At 40.8% G+C, this 25,320-nt stretch overlaps 1 protein-coding gene across 30 annotated transcripts in view; it reads left to right on the top strand.

Moving 5' to 3' along the window:
- The window catches only part of CAMK2G (calcium/calmodulin dependent protein kinase II gamma), a 409,422-nt gene that overhangs the window by 353,244 nt on the left and 30,858 nt on the right, over nt 1-25,320 (top strand). For 9 of the 30 annotated variants that reach the window (XM_073596628.1, XM_073596634.1, XM_073596638.1 and 6 more), the window contains 4 exons: nt 2,486-2,518; nt 15,528-15,596; nt 21,934-21,978; nt 25,074-25,122. In XM_073596628.1, coding sequence (XP_073452729.1) covers nt 2,486-2,518; nt 15,528-15,596; nt 21,934-21,978; nt 25,074-25,122 — 196 coding nt within the window. The remainder of the gene's footprint in view (nt 1-2,485; nt 2,519-15,527; nt 15,597-21,933; nt 21,979-25,073; nt 25,123-25,320) is intronic. The other 21 variants (XM_073596636.1, XM_073596647.1, XM_073596655.1 and 18 more) reach the window with 3 other exon arrangements.

The raw sequence follows: 25,320 nt of genomic DNA on the forward strand, positions 1-25,320 counted from the left end.
GATTAGTACACCATGATCTATGCATGCCTGTGTCTTCAAAACGTCCTTGTCTGCTTCATAGGATCAAGATAGAGGGGATTCCATCTACGATTCTCATATCATCAAACTGGTCCAGAGGAATTTGTTACACCAACTTGGTAAGAATTCTGGAGGAGGTTTTGTGGGCTCTTGTACATCATCAGAATCTTATGTCTCAAGGACCAATTTACCATCCTGCTTCATGGTTTCTGGTTTCATGAGATGGACATATCTAAATCGGTAATTCATACAATGCTAAAAAAAACTAGGAAGGCTACTTCTGTCATCAGATGTGGAAGGCATGCTTCAGTTGGTGTCTCGGGTCTTCCCCTCTAGGAGTTTTTCCATAGGTAGAATCCTCTCCTTCCAACAGTTGGGTCCAGTTTAATGTTTGACTTTCAGCACTATCAAGGGCCAGGGTTCTGCCCTGTCTTTCTTGTTTCAAAGACCATTGACCTCTCACCCCTTGATTAAGTCCTTTGTACAGAAAATATACCCATATAGGTCACCCTGTTTTTTCTTCTGTGATTTTATGGTATGTGGATCTTGTTTTCTCTTCGCTTCAGAAACCACTGGTTGAACAACCCATTAGAGGCTTTTCTTTCTCACCCACAGGGGGGTATTTCCTGTAGCCATCACTTCCACAAGGTTAACTTATAACCATATCCTCTTTCTTGTTTTGCATGGGGACAGGTTGGTGTTGAGGCCATGGACTTATTTCTGTTCTGAGGTAGTTCTGCCTTTCACCTCATCCAGGATATTGCCCGTCCCACTGCCTAGCTTAAGTTCACCAAAAGAAATTTCTCGTCATTTTCTGGATGTGTGATTATTTTTTTTTTTTTTACTTTTTTGTTATCCCTGATGCACCTCAGAAGGGTGCACCACATACTTTACTAAAACTGTGAGTGCTTCTTGCTCTTCTTGGCATCAAGCAACTTTCCATATTGTTTTTTTTTCCTGAATCTATTAGCCTTGTTGCTATGTTGCACAATCCTCAGTTCAGCTGGTTGTGGACATCCTAACAGCCTCAGAATTTCTGTATCCCTCAATGGATGAGAAAGAAATTGGGATTTTTGCACTCACTGTAAAAATCTTTTCTTGGAGTCCATTGAGGAATGGAGATCCTATCACTCTGTGTTTCATAATCATGCTCTTAAATTACTTTGCTAAGAACCTGTGGCATGGTTGTAGGGGGTGGAGTTATGCTGTGCTGGACGTTGTGGTTTTTTTTTTTTTTGTTTGTTTTTGTTTTTTGCCATTGCCCACTTCTCCTCTAGTATAACCCAGAAAATCATAACATTCCTGTCTCCCTCAATGGACACCAAGAAAAGGATTTTATGGTGAATATGAAAAAAAATTCAGGTGTTAACATCATTATCTTAAAGGGGTAACCACAATTTTGGCTCTCTAGGAAGATGTAGTTCTTTAAACTGGGTTGGTCCACTATAAACGCTCTAATGCTGCGTACACATGATCGGACATTCCAACAACAAATTCCTGGATTTATTTCCGACGGATGTTGGCTCAAACTTGTCTTGCATACACACGGTCATTCAAATGTTGTCGGAAATAGTTCAATAGCCAGTGTGGCTCTTCTGCTTGATTCCGAGCATGCATGGAATTTTGTGCATTCGTAATTTCTGACACTGGATTTTGTTTGTTATGGGAACTAGCTCTCAAATTTTTGTTGTCGGAAATTCCGACAACAAATGTCTGATGGAGCCTACACACAGTCGGAATTTCCGTCAATAAGCTCACATCGAACATTTGTCTTTGGAAATTCCGACAGTGTGTACGCTGCATTAGTCTTGCACAGTTGGAGTTCTCTTCCACCTGCTGCTGCAGCCACAAGGACTTTCCCCCTCCAAGCTGCATTCTGTGTTTTGTTTTATGTAACTGCTTGGGGGACAGCAGAGATGAGAATGGTGAAGCTAATTCATTCTGCTGCAATTACCTAGCAAAACAGCACAGTTTATATGAATGATGCTATTTACCATTTACAAAAATAGTAGTACTTAAAGCAGAATTTCACCCAAAAGGGGAAGTTCTGCTCCCCCCCCCCCCTGCCAGGTGAGGACGGCATTGGTTCCTTAGACAGGTGAGTGTTTATTAAAAATCAGCAGCTACAGTTGTTGTAGCTGCTGACTTTTAAATCTTAAAGAGAAGACTGAAGAACAGCTATAAATTCCATACATCAGATACACTACATTTCACTATCTGTAATTTTTTATACTGGGGCTAAGAATTTGTTTTTCTGCGCTTCTATATGTTTCTGTTTGTGGTTTTACTTTAAATGTTTGCTTGTTATCCTGCTCTCAGCTGGGATTGGCTCTCCCACTCGTTTGCCTCACTAACGTGGTCTACCGTTGTCTGTTCTTTTTATTACCATGCCCCTTTCCTTCTATATCTATCTGCTTCTTTTTATCTATTTCTATTCTTACTCTTCTCCCTCCTCTGGTCTGTTTAGAAAAGGAAGTCAAGTTCCAGTGTGCATTTAATGGTGAGCACCTCTTCTCAGCCGCTGTGCATCACTACATGGCTCACCTTCTCATAATTCCATGCATGTCCTGCTTGAGTTCATCACCATCTACTGCATGCACCTGCAGACATCTGAGAACATGTGACCGTGAGAACCTGGTCCAAGTCTTTGCTCCGTAGTCTGTACTCCGTGTTCATTTCATTCTCCAGTGATTCCAAAAGCAGGCTACATAAACCTTGTTAAAATAAAATAGTTACATTTTTTAGAGTTTGGTAATGTTGGTAGGGGTTACAAATATTAATTATGCCTAATATCTTCAGTGCATTTCTATAATGAATAGTTTTCTGACACCTGATACATTGAGATGTTTGCTAAAGAATGAACAGGGCTCTTTTTATGTCCTTTCATGCTCTTAATAGCTTATTGAAAAAGGGAAAAACATAGGGGTCTGTTTATTAAAAAAAAACTGCCTTGTGAGCATATAAGCATCCTCATACCCATCATGAAGAATTCCCCATTATGTGTTTAATATGTTTTTTTTTTCCCCATGACCATCAGCTCCATCTAGTGCCCACAATGTATTTTCCTTAAAGCTGTACTTCAGAAAACTACGGCGTTATGGCCACTAGATGGAGCTGACAGTCAAAGGAAATAGATTACAGGGTTTTTTGTGATGGCTGTGCGAATGCTCAGAAATTTACACACCATTTTTTTTCTTTATTTTTTTTTATCAATAGATTCCATAGTGTCATGTAAGATAATCTATAAAAACTGAACAAAAGAGCATTGTTTTGCCCCGAGCAACCATGTTCTTTGTGGTTGACTGTATATACGTGAAAATTGGAATCTGTTAAGTATCAGCAGGCCAGTTTTCTAGTTTCTACAAATAAGGTCCAAAGTTTCCAATCAAACATCTGTCATTTCTGTCATTAATTATTTAAGCATCATAGTGTCTCAGAACCCTATTAAAACATGAGCTGGTTCTGCAGTCCACACGCTGGGCACCAAACTTTTTACTCTACATTGTGCCTGCATTATACGTGACGTTCCTAAAATGCAGTTCAGTGTGGAGCCTGCAGTGTCCTTTTGACTAATGCTGCAGAGAACACTCTGATAGAGTACGATGCCATGACATTGACGAGTCATGTGACCAGGCTCTTGGCCTCCTTTTTGTATGGGGTTTAATTTCAGAGTTCCAAAGCATGCAAAGCGGAGGTACATTGTTAAAACACACAGCTGTGCAGTATAAATGTGCTGGAATGCTTTTTTTCAAAGCAGCAGTTTTAGTTGGGCCATTAAGCTGTGTTTTAAATTGGGTCCCTAAGTGTCTAATACTGTTACCTGCAGTGCTGGGTCTCAGGTACTAGGGGAACTATTTGCATGGCATTTGTGCTTTCTCTCCATGACTCCACCACTTTCACTTGTTTCCTTCCACAGCTCAAACATACATGGATCAGTCATAACTTTATGACCACTGACAGGTAAAGTGCATAAAATTGATTATTTAGTTGCATTGATATCTGGAAGTAGTGGCATATATTGGGCAACAAGTGTTTTGTTGTCCCTGAAGTTGATGTGTTAAAGAAGAAAAAATGGGCATCACAGTTTGTTGTGTATGGAACTGTATAGCAACAGATTGGTCAGGGTGACCATGCTGACTCGAGTTTGCAGACAAAAATGTCTTTAATGGGCATATGAGCATCAGAACTGGACCATGGAGCAGTGGAAGAAGAGGCCTGCTCTGATGAATCATTTTTTTTTTTTACGTCATGCAGATGGCTAAGTGTGTGTGCCTTGCTTACCTGGGGAAGAGATGGCACCAAGATGCAGTATTCAAAGAAGGCAAGCTGACGGAGGCAGTGTGATGCTTTAGGCATTGCTCTGCTGGAAAACCTTGGCTCCTGCCATTCATGTGACACCAATCATTCATGTGACACCTATCCCCTACTTAAACATTGTTAATGGCCAAGTACACCCCTTCATGGAAACAATGTTCCCTGATTACAGTAGCATTGTTCTGTAGTATAATGCACCCTGCTATACTGCAAAAATGGTTTGAGGTACACAAGGACGAGTTTGAGATGTTGACTTGGCCTCCAAATTCTTCAGATCTCAATCCAATCGAGCATCTCTGGGATGTGCTGGAAAAACCAGACCTGTCCATGAAGGCCCCACCTTGCAATTTACAGGACGTAAAGGATCTGCTCCTGACGGCTTGGTGCCAGATACCACAGCTAGTGGCATCCATACCTCGACAGGTCAAGGCAGCAAAGCTAGGACCTACTCAGTATTAGGACGGTGCTCATAAAGTTATGGCTGATTGGTGTATACTTGTAGGTTATCAGGTGTTTGACAAAATTAGCCCTAGATTGTGTGTTGTTGTGCTTGTCTGTCTGGTAGAGACATTAAATTGTAAGCTTCCTCTGGGCAATGCATTTCACCTGCAGAAGCAGTGGGATTCCCCACAAAATCATCAGGGGCTATCCCTGTAGATGTCCTGCAGACAAAACGTGCTGAGCGGAGCTGCACCTGTACCTGTGATGTCATGTCAGCCATCTTGGAAGGAGCTGGTGACGTAGGCTCTTGTATTGCTACCTAATGTAACTACACACTTTGGGATAGCTTGTTCAATTTTAATAAGGTGGCATTACAAAATTAAGGGATCTTTCCTGTTTTTTTCTGTGGTGGTGTTGGAGGTTTCTGGCAACTGTTGACAAGTGGTAAAATCGAGGGAGATGAGACGGATCCTGGAGAGCTGCAATTAATACAGAAACGCGCATTGAGACCCTCTTATTAAGCAAGGGGTCACATAATCCCTTGAGTTTGGTTTCACTAGGGGAGATTGGCATGTGATTGATCACCAATGTTGGAGTGTGTATTTGGCACACTAAAGGTGGATCACAAGGCACTTGTAGTGTATTTACAATGAAGAATGGAGCACTTTACATATGAACTGTGAACTGTTCATAAGCACTATATATCAGTTACACTTTGAGAACACTTTATTTAATTGGTATATGTGCACAGGAGGCCTTGTGTATACGTTATTTATTTGTGATTTATTGAGCATATAGTTTAAGCAGCATTACCTATTGAAGCTACAGTAGCTCTTCTATTGGATCAGACTACACAGGCTAGCCTTCTCTCCCCACTTAAATCAATGACCCTGTCACCGGTTTTCTTTCCTAGGAACACTTTTAAGTCAAGTCAACATCCCAATAGAGCTGCAGCTTTGGGCTTGCTCTGACCCAGTTTAGCCAATGCAATTTGGTCCTTATCAGAATTGCTCAAATCCTTATGCTTGCACATTTTTACTGCTTTCAACACATTAACTTCAGGGACAACATGTTCACTTGTTGCCTATTATATCTCACCCACTTTTAGATGCCACTGTAAGAAGATAATCAATATTATTCGCTCTATCTAGTGGTCATAATGTAATGGCTGATGAATGTATGTGTTGTGGCTATTAATACATGTGTAAATTAAATTTTTTATACCTGGAGTATATTAGTGTGTGTGTATATATGAATGTGTGTGTATATATATATATATATATATATATATATATATATATATATATATATATACATATGATTGAGCTCCCCCCTCCTAAACCATACCAGCCCACATGCCCTCAACATGAGGGGGTTGGTTCTAAAAGTATCAAAAATAAAAAACAATACAAAGTCCTTTGTTAAAAATGAAGAATGTCCCCCCCCCCCATCGTAGCTCCAACGTGTCTTCTTTCTCCAGTACTTATTCTTCCTCCCATTCTCCCTCCGCTGCTGATGTCTTTTTCCTCCGATTCTTCTGCTGGTTCTTCTCTTGACGCTCCCGCAGTTGTGTCAGCTCCATTCTCTGCTGGTTCTTATATAGAAATGGGGCATGGCCATCCGGTGATGTCATCAGGGAGCTAGTGTGCGGTAGCTAGTGTCAGGACAAGAACCAGAGGAAGAAAGCATTTGTAAGTGGAGGGAGAAGAACTGGAGAAAGAAGACATCAGTGGAGGAGGAAGAAGAACCGGAGGGAGAAGACATCATCAGTGAAAGAGGACACGTTGGCGCTACGACGGGGGACATTCTTCATTTATAATAAAGGACTTTGTCAAAAAACTGTGTTGTGTTTTTATTTGTTTTTGACAATTTTTGGATGACTGGGCAGGGATACAATGTACCCCATTCTTCACTTGGGGGGGGGACCCCTTCTCCCCATCAACATGGCCCCAAAGCCCCCAGCTCCCCATGTTGAGGACATGTGGCCTGGTATGGTCTGGGGGGGGGGGGGGTGGCAGCGCTCGCTCATCCCCCCCCCCCCCCTTTCCTGACGTGCCAGGCTGCATGCTCGGATAAGAGTCTGGTATGGATTTTGGGGGGACCCCACGTCGGGTTTTTTTTTATTATTATTATTTTGGCATGGGGTTCCCTCCTCAAGATTCCTACCAGACTCAGGGCCTTGTATGCTTGGATCAAAGTCAGGTCCCATTCATTGAAGTCGCATGGGAGTCAGACATGAAATGGTAGGGTAAAGTCGGATCATCGGACTTCCATGTCGGAGCTGTGTGAACCCGGCCTGAATTGGGTATAACAGAATAACACTTCACTGCAGGGAAGTAGGTGATTGCTGCACTCTGGTTAAGCAGTAAAACACACTGCACTGTGTATGTCACTGTGCTGCCTGTGAGAAAGCGGGTGCTGCCATTCTGGTGCTGGGGGGGTGCAAGACAAAGGTGCAGAGCACACCCCAGGAGAGAGAACTGAAGCAAGGCATGGGAATGAGGACATCCCACAGGGGAGAATTTTATCTATACCAAGTGAAAATGGGACGAAGGGCAGCGCTGTAAATGCGTTTTTTGGCATAAAGCGCAACAGAAGTAGTGGCTTTGCTAGAGGTGAGTGTAATTGAGGGAACTGAGTTTCTAGATTATGTACAGTGCTTTTTAGTGACATTGGCCACCTTTACATAGACATAGAAAGTTTTTTTGTTTTTTTTTTTGTTTTTTTTTACAGGGGAATGAACGTTCTGCCAAAGGTACGCTGAGGTCATAAGTATTCCATAAACCTTATGACTGTTGCTAGACCTCGGCAATTTATATTAAAGTGATATGAAAAGGAAAACCATTTTCACCATTGCTTAAAGATGCTGTAACAAACACCAATTTACAGTTAAGTGTGCATACATGAAGCTGATTCAATTAAAGTGCAGTGTAATTTGTTGAAGCAGGTGCTTAGGCATCTTTCAGCTAAGTGCACACTATTGAGTTCTGTGCAGGTGCATTTGCAGGAGGACAGCAGCCCATTCATTTGAATAGGCGCCTATGCATGTGGGAAATGCAGGGAACAGGTCCCTGACTCTCTTCTTAAAACGCACGTGCAGGGAACTACATGGTGCCTCACCCGAATAATTGGTATCTCCGCACATCTGCTAAAAAGCATAGCGTTTTGCCTGCGGGTACAGGAAAGCATTTGATTTCCATGCACACCCGCAATAGTATGAATCTGTACTTCTCATCCATTAAGAGATGCAGGAAGTCTGACTTTTGGTTATACTTCCACCCACAGGAGGAGTGGACACTGGCAAACAAAAACCTGCTCAAGAAAAAAAACTTTTTGTTTTGTGTCTCAGTAAAATTTATTATTTTTCTTCAGTTCTGCTATGTGGAAAGACTAACCTGTTTTGATTACCACCTTTTTTTTTTTTTTTTTTTTTCTTGGTTCTGCCATGGCTGTCCTTAGCCTGGATTTAGGAGTGCTACGTCCAGACCACACTGGTTTGGACTTTGTGAGGATAGCCTGGCAGTGACCTTCAGGCACGGAGTATGGTGAGATTCCAGAACCATTGATTTTACCTTAGCACTTGCCCTGTCTCTGAAGACTCACTTTGTGAGTAAGCCAGTTGAGCCGGGCATTCGCTGCTACTTCAGTTTTATAGGTTGCTGGGCGCCTTTAAAATCCCCAGTTTTCCACTAGCTTCTATGGGTTAATGCTGTAAGACTGAGAACTGATTTCATCTGCTGGTTGGAGTGTTACCGTACTTACATTCTCTCACACACACACACACACACACACACACATCAAAGTGCCAAAGGAAACCTCTCCCTACTTTTGCTGTAGCTTGCAAAAAGTCACTCGGTGCCCACCTTCAGTGACTTTGACACCCTTTGGCCATCTGACCCTCACCTGCTAGCAGCTGTGTCACGAGTACCTAAAGTTGCCTGTTAACCTGAGCCTTGCATTGACTTACCATTACATGTTTGCAACATGTCTGATTTAAACACAGGTACAGGTTTCTGCCCTTTTTGTTCTGTTTCTGAGACTGTTGGCCTTTTATTTGAGTTACACCTTACTATAGTGAGTCTCACTTGTAGCCCATTCTGTTCATTTCCCTGTTACTTTACTCTGAATGTGGTTCTCTACAAAAATACCATTTGAATGCATTAGAGACATTCCTCTCTCTCTCTGCTCTTACCCACAAGGTGGTTTTCCTTGTAGCCATCACTTCTGCTAAGGCCAGTGTTTGACCTAGCAGCTCTTCCTGTAAGCTAAAAACCCTTTCTGGTTTTGCAAAGTTGTGTTGGGACCCAGGACTCCCTTCTTACTACTACTTACTCCCTTCTTAATGGTAGTTTTAGCCATTCGCCTCAACTAGGACATCGTTTTTCTGTCCCTCTGCCCAGCTCTAGTTGACCAAAAGGAAAGTTCTCTCTATTGTCTGGATGTGGTTTGGGCTGTGGTTCTGCTTCTTTCAGGAAGACTTATTCCCTTTTAGGCTAGGTTCACACTAGGATGCAGTGCTGGAAACCCACATTCCGTGCGTGTTTCCCACATTGCATTCAGAATACACTCCATTTGCGATCTGTATCAGTTGTCCATGTTAACGGCACCTCAAACGCAAGTCGCAACTGCAATGCATTTGCCTGCACAAAAGTACGATGCGATCCGGTTGCAGTTTATTCCAAAAGTACTTCATGCAGTACTTTTTGGTGCGATTTGAGCCCATTCAAAATAAATAGGCTCATATTGCACCGCATTGAACCACATCTAAATTGCACTGAAACGCGCAGCGTGATCCTTTGCGATCTTTGGACTGGGGGCTTGGTAATTCTGGATAGACCACTAAGGGTGCACCTGTGTCTCATTCAATCATCTCTAGGTGGCTCTTCCAAGCTTATGGTCTCATGGAGCTCACTGTAGAAATTCGACAATGCCAAAACTGACTGCACTCTTGCGCATGTGTGGGAGTGATGTCAGCCGGCTTTCAATACCCAGAAGCTAGAAAATGTCAGCAGCCAGCAGGGAGTTCCAGGACACCGTATTGCTGGAGCCAAGGTATAGCTTTGCTTTAAGGTACTTCAGGTGGCTCATTGTGCTGCAGGCACTGTTAGCATTTATTTGCTGCATTGCTCACCCCTCATTTGGACTGCTTTTGAACTTCCCTTAGGTTAAAGCCTTCCTGTGCCCTTCAATGGATGAGAAAGAAAATTGGATTTTTGTACGTTACACAAAATCTTTTTTTGGAGTCAGTTGAGGGACAAAATTCAGTTTTTATGATCATGCTCTTAGTACTAATTTGCTACTAAAACTGAGGGATGCTGGTAGTGGGAAGGGGTTATCTTGAGCTGACCTACAGTTTTTTGTTGGGAAAAAGAGGCTTCCATCATATCAAATGGAGAGCACGGTGGTCCCAGCCCTGATGTGTTAGACCACAGATTTGCAAAACCTCCTCAACTCTCAAATCCCTGATGAAGGTATCAGAATACTGGAAACGCGTCGGGTATCGAGGTACATCACCCCTAGCAGAGTACATATAATACGATCATTTTGCATTTTGTATATCTTCTGCTCTGTTCTTGTATGGAATGTATTTTTATCTGTTATAGACCTCTGCACGTCTTTTTACTGTATACCATTAAAAACATATATTTTTTATCTTTAGAGTTGGTGGTCTGTTAAAGTCCCAATAAGGGGGGTATTCTTCTTTGGCCTACAGTTTATTGTTTGCCAGTGTCCTGTTCTGCTGTTAGCAGTAGTATATCCCGAAGGTTATAAGACATTGTGTCCCTAAACTGACTCCAACATAAAGATTTGAATGCGAGTACAAAACACTGTTTTCTCTTTGTCCTTTTGATCAATAATAGAAAAGCCTCTATTAGTGATGTCAGTACCAGGATGGCTGCAAACCTTTTACAAGCCATTTATTTTTAATAACAAGTGTGCATTGCTGCAGAAAATACTCTATTATTTTGGCAGACTCTCAGCCACCACTAGCAAAGAACTGTAACTAATAACTGCCATGACAGATGAAAATTAGAGTGTTTTATCATGTAAAAGATACCCTCCTCCATACGAATGCCAAATTACAGAGCAGCACTAAATAATCACTGCTGTTGAACAAATGTCAGGGCGGACCACACGGATTGGTTGGGGACAACAAGAAGTTTTAGATACAGATTATGTAACCTTACCATAGCCAGCCATGTTCACGTATTGCTCATTTAAGTCCACGTTGTCTTGTAGATTAAACAGGTGCAACTATCCTGCCGTGGTCATTGCTATGCATATGAAGTAGCTGGTGTACAATCTAACCCCTCCTATATGAGCTTTCCCATATTTATTTTTTTTATTTATAGTCTCTAAACACATAATGCATCTCTAAACAAACAGTTTGCCAATGTTTGAACCTTTACTAGTATATCACAAATTCCAAAATAACACTTCAGTGGAAAATGCAAGGCCTACTTATTACTGAAATAAAAGGTAAAAACATTCAAAGGATCGAAGGAAAAAAAAATTACTTTGGACCCCAGGTTGTGGTCGCTTCCTGTAGGCGCTGGTGGGCACTTGCCTTAAGGGATGGCTCCTGAAAAAGCTGAGTGCTCCAAAGTCAGCAAGGAATGTGCCCTTATGTCATAATTACCGCAACCTACCTGGGTGCATTTAAGTGAATCGTTTACAAATGCCCTTAAAGAAAGATCCTTTATTTGAATGATCTAGGGTTAAAGAGCTTTCAACTTAAAATTGTCTGTCTCTTCAGACCTTTGTCATTTTTAGTGGGTGAGCTATAATTTGAATTTGGTGTATAAAATTACTTTTTCACTTTTTTCAGTTAAACAACCCTGCTGGGACATTAGATTAAATAGTGGTAGCAGAAAAGTGTCAGAATGGCCATATTTCTCCTGTTTGCTTTTTCTTTAGCTTAGTTTTTTTCACTACTGTTTAACAGCATTTCTGTAAACTTTCAGTACAATGTGGATGGCAGTGCATACTTAATTCTGCATTTCTTACAAACCACTACTCAGCTTGGATTCCTGATTACATCATTGCATCTAATCAATCATTTAAGTGGTCAGCAGTTAAGATGCAGTCATGCAGATTTTCTTTGAAAGTGATTACTTGGAGCATGAGCACTGTTGGCTTCAATGTTCTAAACCTTATAGTAGATCTGTAATAGGAAGCTTATTATATGGTGACTCATAGCTCATGAACATCTAGATGAGCTGTTGTTTTAATTAAAAATGGATAGTGGGGACATGTTAACCCTCTTTAAAATGGAGTGAAGCAAGGGTATCAAGGAAGTGTTCACGGAAAATCATAAAGTATGGTGGTCTCCAAACTGTGGCTGGGGGCCAGATGTGGCCCTTTGCTTGCATTTATCTGGCCCTTGGGGCACTATTTCACCAACTGACACAAATAATGGGGCATCATTCCCCCTGCTTACGCCATCAACAAGGTACTATGCTTTCAATTGATACCAACATTGAGGCACTATTCCTCTCAATAATACCAATGATGGAACACTGATGCTGAGGCATTTTCTATTTCAATTGGCCACAGTCTGGCCCCCTAAAGCCTCAAGGACAGTAAACTGGACCTTCACTTAGAAAGTTTGGAGACCCCTGATATAGTACATAATTTAATTATTGGGCAGATGGTAGTCATAGAATACACGTTAATGGTTATCACTTTATTAGCAGATTATGATTAATCTGAAAAATTATTTTTTTTTCTTCAGGAATGCAGAACAAAACTAAAAACTGTTAAGGCCTGATGCTCAGCTCAACTGGCCTACTTTTTAGTTTTCATTCAAGACGTTGAATGGCTTACACAGTATACAAACATCATAGAGATGTGTTGTGGATAATGTTTTTTTATAGTTTTAAAACTCTACACTTAGAGCAGTGCTCACAACTCCAGTCCTCCAGGCGCCCCAACAGGTTATGTTTTCAGGATTTCCCTCAGATGAAACGGCTGTGGTAATTACTAAGGCAGTGAAACTGATCAAATCACCGGTGAAAATAATGGAAAGTCTGAAAGCATGACCTGTCGGTGTGCCTTGAGGACTTGAGAAACACTGACTTAGAGTAATCACAGATAGATTCAATAGGGTAAATAGCAGTGGGAAACCCACTGCCGCTCATGGCAGCCATTAAATATTTCATGTATCTAGTTGCAGCAAAAATACATTTGGTAAGGTGTTTTGAATCAGTACACAAGATTCAGATGTAGATTGAATGTGCTCAATTTGCTCTTTATTTTACTTTACCTGGCTATGCCTGATATCGATTAACACAGTCAGAAGCACAAGGCCACTCTGAGGAATAAGTATTCTAATGGTGTCCCAGAAATATAAAGGAAAAATCCAATTTGTTTAAAAAAATCTCTCATTTGCTGAACTTTTGCTCTGGGTCAGTGACAAGCATATGACTCTCTGCGGTAGCATCTTTTTTTAGCAGAGTCAATTTCTACTCCGTGTACTGTATCTGGTGCTCAGTTTGACTGGTCTGTTGGTGAAAAAAATAATTATATATGATAAAAGTTCAAAACGGCCCTAAATTGTTTTATAGAAAAAGACCTGTGGAAGTCATAGGTATTGTTGATTTAAAGCCCTATTTCAAGGCAGGGACTACTTCTCATACTTAACCAAGCTGTAAACGTGATGTCTCCAGATCCTTTTTAGCCTTAATCATTTTCTAAAGTAGAAATGGAGGAAGAAGTCTGGACAGCCGCATTCCGGAAGAAATTTCATATGCCTTTAATTGTAAATCAGGATCATAAAGTGCACAAGACACCACGGCAGAGTGGTACAGGAAAACACCTGATGCGCTTCACAATTTAACTTACGTTTTATTTTGACTAAAGCCTTTTATTTTATTTTTTCCATTTACTTTTTTCTTTCCATCCTGTTGCTTATACAACCATGGGAATTCCCACTTTAGAATCTACTACTCAGCATCACGTGTGACGATCTCATATGGTTGGCTCCCAACTGTTTTGAGTATTATTATACGGTCACATGTTTTACAACATAGAGTATATATGTGGTTCTCATTTCCATGAATGTCAGCTATAAGTAAGCACTTAGTGTAAGTGTGAAACGCGTCAGTGTTTTCCTGTACCACTCTGCCGTGGTGTCTTGTGCACTTTATGATCCTGATTTACAATTAAAGGCATATGAAATGTCTTCCGGTGTGCGGCTGTCCAGACGACTAAGTCCATTTCTATCTGCAAGGACTTTAGCCAACACCTGGGGCTCTTCCTTCTCTGGAGGTAAAGGATTCATTTATTTCGGTTTGGATCTACTTGAGCGGTGGATTCTATTTTTTCATTTTCTAAGGTAGTTGTACCAGCTTGACTTTTGCAGTTAAAAAATTTTCTGGAAAATATGGGGTCTTTCATATATAGATACGTAGGATTGGAGTGTATACTAAAGGAAATGTGTTGCCTATGTACCGCACAATATGTGTTTGGATTTGAAAAGGGTACAGCTGTTTTGGTAAGATCCAGTGGCATTAGTGATTATCAGCCCAGAGTATGGCTGTATGGCTTTTCATATTCCTCGGATGCTGGTTTTGAGCAAATTGATCAACTGAATTTCCATAAATGAAACATCTACTCACCAATTCACTTATTTTCCATTAGGTCACACCCATAAATATCTGACTTACCTACTGAAAATCAACCAAGTTTAGGGGCACATGAACAAGTGGTGATAGACTTTATTCTGGTTTATTGGATAGAGTAAGTCATGCACATGTACCATGCATTGGTATGTGTTTTCTGTTTACACTCCATTTACACCTTGTGATGTTGCTGGGCTACAATTATCACCAACCTGTCCTTAGAATTCTGCAAGTAAACTGTAAAAAAGAGGATTACCCATGATGCTCTATTTATGACCACCACATCTAGCACAAATTCAGACTTGGACCCCTTTCACACTGGGGCGGTTTTCAGGCGCTTTAGCGCTAGAAATGGCCTCTAAGCTCCTGTAAACCGCCTCCCATTCACTGCAGTGTGACTTTTCACACTGGAGCGATGCGCTTGCGGGATGTTACCAAAGGTCCTGAAAGCAGCATCTTTGGGTGGATTGGGAGCGCTGTATTTAGCGATCCCAAAACGCCCTGCCCATTGCAATGAATGGGCAGCTCTTCCAAAGCGCCTTAAAATTACTTTCAAAGCCCTGCAAAACTGGAGTTTTAACCCTTTTTGGGGGTTAAAACCGTGCTGCCAAAACAACGCTAAAACACAGCTAAAATGAGCAGCGCTTTAGCGCTAATGGTGGGCACTGTCATTGTGAAAGGGGTCTTAGTTTTAAGCCATTCAATTACCAGCTCAAGTTTTCCCACTTTTGCTTCCATATCACAGCTGTTCCTAAATTTCATCATTAGCGCAGTTGACCATTTACAGTGTTTGACAAGACATATGCCTGTCTTTTTTGTGTATCATATCTTCCATGTTTGCTCATTATTTTACCTCTGTGTATAGTGCATTATGCTGCAAGGGGTTTACCAGTATATGAAGTGATCACCTTGCCTTCAGTACATTTTAGTCTGCTTCATTGCTCTTCATTTCCTTCAACAGCTTTATTGGAGGTTTCTTCGTTATCTCTTGCTTTCAGAGGAAACCAGTGTTTTCTCCAGTTCAGAGTTTTGGGGAGGAGGAAACAAAGCTTTTTTTTTTTTTTTACCTTGTGACATTGTAAGCCAGTTCACACCATCAGTAGGACTAAACCATCTGTTTTTCTGTCTCAGCCACAGACCAACAACAAAAACAGCATAATAACCCCAGCAAAAGAAAACCCCCCATTGCAGACAACAATGGTACCTTCCCCATCTACTCTTCTGGGGTTTCAGTGTCTGGGATGTGAGCAGTGTGAATGCTGCTTGTGGTGTGCTAATCAAAATTCATGTTTGCATTTTATTTTACTTCTGCACTTGTGTTCATGTTTAATTTGTTGTATATGGTTCCTTTTTTTGGTAACATGTTGGGAAGGGATTTGGCATTGACCCCCTGGAATTTCTACATGACTGGTGTTGGTTTATTCAAAATTAAAACCAGTTGACAATCTCTATCACTACCCAGTCATATTATTGTGACTGTAAATTAATGAATACATTTGGTAGTGAAAGGGGAAGAGGATCCAGGTGGCCAGCTGCCCCAGATATAGGAGTGGTAAGGCCAGCACTAACATAAAATTCCCCAAGTGGTCATGGTTTACTAAGCTGGTGCTGCATTCCCTTTAGAAAGACCTTTAACTGTTTTGAACCCAAAAAGCCCATATTCTTTAGCCTGCATACTTTAAGAGAGACAGCGGGAGAATTTTACTTAAAAATGTTACTTTTTCTTCAGTACCCAAAGCCCTGTGGCTCCTCCAGATTTCATAACGTCCATAGTTCTGCCCACAATCTAAATGAGTACCTATGGCTTTATTGTCGAGAGATGCATGCAGTCACCAGATTAGTACCATTGACAACAGTCATCACTCACCACTGTGTGTCATTGTCATCATTAGTTTTTGTGAATATGGTATACAACTAACAATTACCCTGAATGTTTATATTGTTTTGGTGAAAAGCTTCTCATTGGTATTAACTTTTTTTTTTGGGGGGGGGGGATTAATTTATTTCATATGGCTGGGGCAGTGATGGGCTGTAGTGGGGCTTAATGCAGGCAGAATAGTAGGGTAATTTGTAATCCTTCCAGACAAATTTTGTCTGCTACTACTATATTTTCAATAATTGGTGCTTAGTTTATTGGTACATTTTTGTAGTGCCTTGGGCCCATCACTTTCCATTAGCTCACTGAAGATAAATCTTTAGAGGGAATGACCATGTAATCTGGTGGACAGCATTCTATATAAAGAGCTACAACGTGCTTTCAGATGTGTATCCCAAATACTAAGAATACAAAAGAAAGTACAACCATTATCCATTCATAAATTGTTCCTTTGAAATATTACCCACATCTACCATGGTCCTTCCCTCCCTTCAGATGTCCACTGTGGACCATTACACAACTGAATCAAAGCTGTATTGCAGGTTTCAATGCTTGTTTGGAGTGTGAAGTCTTCACATGTCTTGCGTGGCTGTTTTTTCTTTTTTTCCTAGCTCTTACACTAAAAAATGTTTGTTTTTTTTTTTTATCTTTTTTATGGTGACTGTATATAAATCTACATTTTATTATTATTTATTTATATTATTTATTATTCCTATTCATAGCCAGGCCCAATAATGTTGGCCTTAGCCCTTATGCAAGGATCACCTAAGAGTTCAGTGCCTTTACTCCTTAGCAGCATTTATACAGATGTCCTTTGCTGTAGGCACAACCTTCTTATGAGATCCTTGCACAAGTGTTTAGTGAAAGATTGGTATTAGTAAAAAAAACAAAAAATAATAACTTTAAAAAGTTCCAGAGAGCCAACATTACAGGGCTTGATGCAGAGTTGTTTGGATTTCTAGAGACAATCTGGGTCATTTGCAAAGTGGGAAAATGTAGTTGCATAAACCTAAACCCTAGTCTATTGTCCTATTTTTGCTTTACATTTACACTTTTTATTATAAATTATTCCTAGAAACTGAAACTAAACAGAAACGTGAACACACTAAGACATGCCAGTCCATTTTTGTCTAATCTTATTTTGCTGAGGTCACTTTAATATTTACTGATAACACTCTTTGCTTTTTACAGCATAGTGAGCTCAATTCAGAATGTGTATAAGGTCTATGTAAGATGGAGTCAGATATTGGTTATACGTATCATAGGGACTGATTGTGGCCAGGCAACTGTTTGGTTTATGGATACTCTTAGCTACACCTCCTCTTTTGACATTAGAGTTGTCATATTAAAGAAAACAAACTAGTGCACTACCATCTATAAATAATAAAAAAGAAAGAACTTTCTCACTTAGCTGCTGCTATCACCAAATGTGTTCCCATATAATTTAAAGGGGTTGTAAACCCTTGCGGTTTTTCACCTCAATGATTGCATTGAGGTGAAAACCTCTTGTAGTGCACCAGCCCCCGCCCCCATTTTACATACCTGAGCCCGATTGTTCCTGTGCCGGGATGAACACACCTGCTCCAGCCAGGTCTTGGGTCCTGATTGGATAGATTGATAGCAGCGCAGCCACTGGCTCCCGCTGCTGTCAATCAAATCCAATGATGGGGGAGCGAAACCAACTCCTGCTGTCTGTGTCAATGGACGCAGCAGCAGGACACGGGAGCACGCCCACACGGGTGCCTCGAGAAGAGAAGGAGCCAGGAGCTGAGGGACCCCAGAAGAGGAGGATCGGGGCCACTCTGCAAAACCAACTGCACAGAGGCGGCCAGTTAAATAAAAATAAACAAACGTTTACATATCCTTTAAGTAGTAGTCAGCTAAAAAAGTGATGCACTGCCAGCTAGCTCCCAAATAAATAATAATGCTAATAAATGATAATCTTATTTGTGTCAGTTATTGCTAATTTTAGTATAATGCACTCACAGTTGATGTATACATTCAATACTATATTTAAATTACAATTCACCATCAATGTGCTAAAACCACATATATTCTCAAGAAAAAGGGAAAAAAATAAGAATAGAAACAGTCTTTTAGTGTCTCCAAAAACAAAGATCACCAATTCTTCTACCACTCATTCAAATATCCTGCGCAGCACGTCAGTCCAAAAGAGTGACCACCACAGGTGTTTTCAGATGTGTCCTCACCTTTAAAATAGGACCTATATGCTAATATAGGTCACCAGCACCTTACTCATACAACCCCTGGCAAAAATGATGGAATCACCAGTCCCTGAGGATGTTCCTTTAGTTGTTTATTGTTGTAGAAAAAAAATCAGATCACAGACATGGCCAAAAACTAAAGGCATTTCAAATGGCAACTTTCTGGCTTTAAGAAACACTAAAATAAATCAAGAAAAATAATTGTGGTGGCCAATAACAGTTAGATTTATAGAACAAGCACAGGTAATAAATTATGGAATCACTCAATTCTGAGGAAAAAATTATGGAATCACCCTGTAAATTTTTATTACAAACACTAACACCTGCATCAGATTAAATCTGCTTGTTAGTATGTAGGTAAAAAGGAGTGATCACACCTTGGAGAGCTGTTGCAACAAGTGGACTGACATGAAGCATGGCTCCAACACCAGGGATGTCAATTGAAAAAAAGGAGAGTATTATCAAACTCCTTAAAGAGGGTAAATCATCACGCAGTGTTGCACAAGATGTTGGTTGTTCACAGTCGGCTGTGTCTAAAACATGGACCAAATACAAACAACATGGGAAGGTGGTTAAAGGCAAACATACTGGTAGACCAAGGAAGACATCAAAGCGTCAAGACAGAAAACTTAAAGCAATATGCCTTGAAAATAGAAAATGTACAACAAAACAAATGAGGAACAAATGGGAGGAAACAGGAGTCAACATCTGTGACCGAACTGTAAGAATCCGCCTAAAGGAAATGGGATTTACATACAGACAAGCTAAAAGAAAGCCATCTCTAACACCTAAACACAAAAAAAAACAAGGTTACAATGGGCTAAGGAAAGGCAATCGTGGACTGTGGATGATTGAATGAAAGTCATATTCAGTGATTAATCTCGAATCTGCATTGGGCAAGGTGATGATGCTGGAACTTTTGGTGCCGTTCCAATGAGATTTATGCGGACGACTGTCTGAAGAAAACATGCAAATTTCCACAGTCAATTATGATATGGGGCTGCATGTCAGGTAAAGGCACTGAGCAGATGGCGGTCATTAAATCTTCAATAAATGCACAGGTTTACATTGAAATTTTGGACACTCTTCTTATCCCATCTATTGAAAGGATGTTTGGGGATGATGAAATCATTTATCAAGATGATAATGCATCTTGCCATAGAGCAAAAACTGTGAAAACTTTCCTTGAAGAAAGACACATAAGGTCAATGTCATGGCCTGCAAACAGTCCAGATCTCAATCCAATTGAAAATCTGTGGTGGAAGTTAAAGAAAATGGTCCATGACAAGGCTCCAACCTGCAAAGATGATTTGGCAACAGCAATCAGAGAAGGCTGGAGCCAGATTGATGAAGAGTACTGTTTATCACTCATTAAGTCAATGCCTCAGAGACTGCAAGCAGTTATAAAAGCCAGAGGTGGTGCAACAAAGTACTAGTGATGTGTTGGAGTGTTATTTTGTTTGTTTTTCATGATTCCATAATTTTTTCCTCAGAGTTGAGTGATTCCATAATTTATTCCCTGTGCTTGTTCTATAAATCTAATTGTTACTGGCCACCACAATTATTTTTCTTGATTTCTTTTAGTGTTTCTTAAAGCCAGAAAGTTGCCATTTGAAATGCCTTTAGTTTTTGGCCATGTCTGTGATCTGATTTTTTTTCTACAACAATAAACAACTGAAGGAACATCCTCAGGGACTGGTGATTCCATGATTTTTGCCAGGGGTTGTAGGATCAGGGATAAATAGGTGTATGGACGCCTCACACTTCATCTAGTCACTCTGGGTTAGTGTACCTTTTTAAAAGGTCTGCTCGGTAACGCTAAGGCTGGGTTCACACTATTGCGAATTGGGTGTGGGTTTCCCCGCATCCAATTCGCATGTCATGAGATTGTGACCGGCTTTGTATGGAGCAAATTGCACAGGAGTCCTGTGCATCTTCTGGTTTGTTTTTAGGTCCGAATTTAGCCAAAACTTTGGACTGAAATCAGACCTGAAATAGTGAACAGGGACGCACCGGACCCCTGCAGTGAGCCGCTTCGTGTTGCAGTGTGAACCCAGCCTCAAACTTATGTTTAGGCCAGCTGAGACTCTGCTCCAGCTCCACCCATGTCACTGCAGAGTCTATTGCTGGTGGTCAGGGATTTGACAGTCAGGGAAAGCTTGATCTACCTGGATTTTGAATTTGGCAGTCAGGGAAAGGCTGGCCTACCTGGAGCTGGAACAGAGTCTCAGCAGGCAGAAACTTGAGGTTGAGTTTGAGTGTTACCGAGCAGACGATTTAAAGAGACACTAGCCCTGAGTGAGGAGTCCATACATCTATTTATTTGTCCCTATTGCTGTACGGTAGGTGCAGGTGACCTATATTCACATATAGGTCCTATGTTAACGTTGAGGGCACATCTGACCTGTGGTGGTCTTTTGGATTGAAGCGCTGTACACGGTCTTTGAATGAGAGGTGAAAGAATTGGTGATCTTTGTTTTTGTAGACACTAGAAGACTGTTTTTTTCCTTAATATATGTGGGGAACTTTTTTTTTTTTTTTTTTTAAACATCTATATATATGTTTTTCTTGAGGATGTATGTGCTTCTAGCACATTGATGGTGAGATGTAATTTTAATATAGTATTGAATGTGTAAATCCACTGTGACTACATTATACTGAAATTAGCACAGTAATTGACACACTATTAAGATAATTTATTAGCATTATAATTAACTTATTTTATTTTGTATTTGAGTGGTTAGATGCTTACATTTTGGTTTATTTGGGCAATATCAGTAGCACATCACTATTTTAGATGAATAGAGTTGCCATATTGCCGGTCTTCGGCTTAGCTCCTTGTACTCCTTCCACCATTAGTTATGGTTATCCTTACAAATCAAGGGGGGAGTTGCATAGTCTGGTTGAAAAAAAAGACGCAAGTCCATCTAGTTCAACCAATAGAAGGGGGAAAACACACACACCTACACACCTATACACACAGTTGATCCAGAGGAAGAAAAAAAAAAAACATGATACAATTTTCTTCAGCGGGGCTTGTATTAATTTTCCCATCTGTAAATTACTCATAAAATGTTAAACATGGTGGCTTGTTTTGTGTTACGTTAACTTTTTCCACAACTGTAGTTTTCTATATAGTGTTTTTGCTGTTACTGTACTTTAAAGTTTTTACATGCACAGCAGTTTTACGTCTGTTGCTAGCCCTCTTTGCACAGTTTTGTAGTATTCACAAGTTAACTGTTCTTCTATGGTGTGGTGTTTGTGTTGTATACACTCTATAGTGTTAAATTAGAAGTCTTTCTTTTGTAATGTGTGTGATACGTAATCATTTTCCTTATCCTGATTATTTTCTTTTTCTCTCCACTCCTCCTTTTTTTTTTTTTTTTTTTATTATTTTTTTCCTTTTTTTTTTTTTTTTTTTTTTTTTTTTTAATAGGAACCTCAGACAACTGTTGTCCATAATGCCACAGATGGAATAAAAGTAAGCCTTGCCATTTGTATTACCATCTCTGAATATACATACTTTTATGTAGATCTTTACCTATATGTTAAAGTAATTCTACGCATTAACATAAAAAAAACCTTCAGTGTACAGCAGCCCCCCCCCCTTAATACTTACCTGAGCTCCATCTCGATCCAAGAGTGCCTCGGCCATCTGGGACTCTCCCTCCTGATTGCCTGAGACAGCAGCAGTGCCATTGGCTCCCGCTACTGTCAATCAAAATCAGTTAGCAAATCAAGAGAGAGAGGGTGGGGCACGCAGAGCTGCGGCTTGGCTCGGGTGCCCCATAAGCTGCTTGCTGTGGGAGCACTCGACAGGAGGGAGGGGCCAGGAGCGAGCGAGGGACCCAAGAATAGGATGATCTGGGCTACTCTGTGCAAAACGACTGTGCAGAGCAGTTAAGTATAACATGTTTGTTATTTTTAAAGAAAAACAAACAAGACTTTAGAATCTCTTTTAAACCAGCTTTCATTTTAAAGCTTGTCAAATAAACTGAATACCTTTTATGTAGTAGAGACTGGAGTGTAGGTGTCCTTGATACTGTCTGAAATTTTGTAATAAATGTGTTGTGCAAATCATGCTGACTTAGACCCCTTTCACACTGAGCCTCCCTGGGCGTCAGTGGTACTATTTTTAGCGCCGCTTTACCGTCGTCTTAGCGCCGCTATTCGGCCGCTAGCGGGGTGGTTTTAACCCCCGCTAGCGGCGGAAAAGGGGTTAAATCCGCCCCGCTACAGCGGCGCTTTGCCGGCGGTATAGCAGCGCTGCCCCATTGTTTTCAAGGGGCAGGGGCGCTTTAGGAGTGGTAAGTTCACCACTCCTAATGCGCTACAAAGAAGCTGCTGGCAGGACTTTTTCTGACGCCCTGCCAGCACATCGCTCCAGTGTGAAAGCCCCGGGCTTTCATACTGGAGTGAATGGAACTGCTGTTTTAGGGCGCTTTGCAGGTGTTATTTTTAATGGTATAGCGCCTGCAAAGCGCCTCAGTGTGAAAGGGGTCTTACTAGTATATTTATTGACTTGGATGGCTGGCATACTACATTTTTTTTTAAACTATCATTGCCAGTTATGATATACAGTGGGGACGGAAAGTATTCAGACCCCCTTAAATTTTTCACTCTTTGTTATATTGCAGCCATTTGCTGAAATCATTTAAGTTCATTTTTTTTCCTCATTAATGTACACACAGCACCGCATATTGACAGAAAAACAGAATTGTTGACATTTTTGCAGATTTATTAAAAAAGAAAAACTGAAATATCACATGGTCCTAAGTATTCAGACCCTTTGCTCAGTATTTAGTAGAAGCACCCTTTTGATCTAATACAGCCATGAGTCTTATGGGGAAGATGCAACAAGTTTTTCACACCTGGATTTGGGGACCCTCTGCCATTCCTCCTTGCAGATCCACTCCAGTTCTGTCAGGTTGGATGGTAAACGTTGGTGGACAGCCATTTTTAGGTCTCTCCAGAGATGCTCAATTGGGTTTAAGTAGGGCTCTGGCTGGGCCATTCAAGAACAGTCACGGAGTTGTTGTGAAGCCACTCCTTCATTATTTTAGCTGTGTGCTTAGGGCCATTGTCTTGTTGGAAGGTATACCTTTGGCCCAGCCTGAGATCCTGAGCACTCTGGAGAAGGTTTTCGTCCAGGATATCCCTGTACTTGGCCGCATTCATCTTTCCCTCGATTGAAACCAGTCGTCCTGTCCCTGCAGCTGAAAAACACCCCCACAGCATGATGCTGCCACCACCATGCTTCACTGTTGGGACTGTATTGGACAGGTGATGAGCAGTGCCTGGTTTTCTCCACACATACCACTTAGAATTAAGGCCAAAAAGTTCTATCTTTGTCTCATCAGACCAGGGAATCTTATTTCTCACCATCTTGGAGTCTTTCAGGTGTTTTTTTTTTTTTTTTTAGCAAACTCCATGCGGGCTTTCATGTGTCTTGCACTGAGGAGAGGCTTCCGTCGGGCCACTCTGCCATAAAGCCCCGACTGGTGGAGGGCTGCAGTGATGGTTGACTTTCTACAACTTTCTCTCATCTCCCGACTGCATCTCTGGAGCTCAGCCACAGTGATCTTTGGGTTCTTCTTTACCTCTCTCACCAAGGCTCTTCTCCCCCGATAGCTCAGTTTGGCCGGACGGCCAGCTCTTGGAAGGGTTCTGGTCATCCCAAACGTCTTCCATTTAAGGATTATGGAGGCCACTGTGCTCTTAGGAACCTTAAGTGCAGCAGAAATGTTTTTGTAACCTTGGCCAGATCTGTGCCTTGCCACAATTCTGTCTCTGAGCTCTTCAGGCAGTTCCTTTTGACCTCATGATTCTCATTTGCTCTGACATGCACTGTGAGCTCTAAGGTCTTATATAGACAGGTGTGTAGCTTTCTTAATCAAGTTCAATCAGTATAATCAAACACAGCTAGACTCAAATGAAGGCGTAGAACCATCTCAAGGATGATCAGAAGAAATGAACAGCACCTGAATTAAATATATGAGTGTCACAGCAAAGGGTCTGAATACTTAGGACCATGTGATATTTCATTTTTTTTCTTTTTTAATAAATCTGCAAAAATGTCAACAATTCTGTGTTTTTCTGTCAATATGCGGTGCTGTGTGTACATCAATGAGGAAAAAAAATGAACTTAAATGATTTTAGCAAATGGCTGCAATATAACAAAGAGTGAAACATTTAAGGGGGTCTGAATACTTTCCGTCCCCACTGTACATCTAGGCACAAGGGAGAGAAGTTTTACTGCCTCTAATTTGTTACATTGTAGCTTTGATATCCACATTTAGGACTTGAATTACCCTGAAAATACACAATTGCCATTTCCAGGACTGCAGCTGGTGTTCAAATTCTCACAGTTCCACAAGAAAAGATACCACTTGATAATATTTGGTTAAATAGTAAATTCTTTGTGAGCACTATATTGGTATATTCTAGTATGTACGGTGTTTGGGTTTAACACCCATTTAAATGAAAAATTTCCAAATTTGCTTATAAAATGATGGTGTCTACTGCACTATGTATTTTCTTTGTATTCATATGAACTCACGTGTTTTTGTGTTACAGGGATCAACTGAGAGCTGTAATACCACAACTGAAGATGAAGACTTGAAAGGTAGCTATTTCTGTCACATACCGTGAACACTTGCTGAACTAAAATGCATTTATCTATGACTTATTTGTGGCTACACCAACAACTGGAGCTAATTTAATAGTCTGTTATATATTTGTCTTCTGTGGACTTTGTAGTCTGCAGCTGATAAAATGGCTGGCTTTCGTACAATTTGGCAACCTCTGTGTCTGAATTGGCTAA

This window comes from Aquarana catesbeiana, linkage group LG08 (genome assembly GCF_042186555.1).
Source record: "Aquarana catesbeiana isolate 2022-GZ linkage group LG08, ASM4218655v1, whole genome shotgun sequence".
Taxonomy (NCBI): domain Eukaryota; kingdom Metazoa; phylum Chordata; class Amphibia; order Anura; family Ranidae; genus Aquarana; species Aquarana catesbeiana.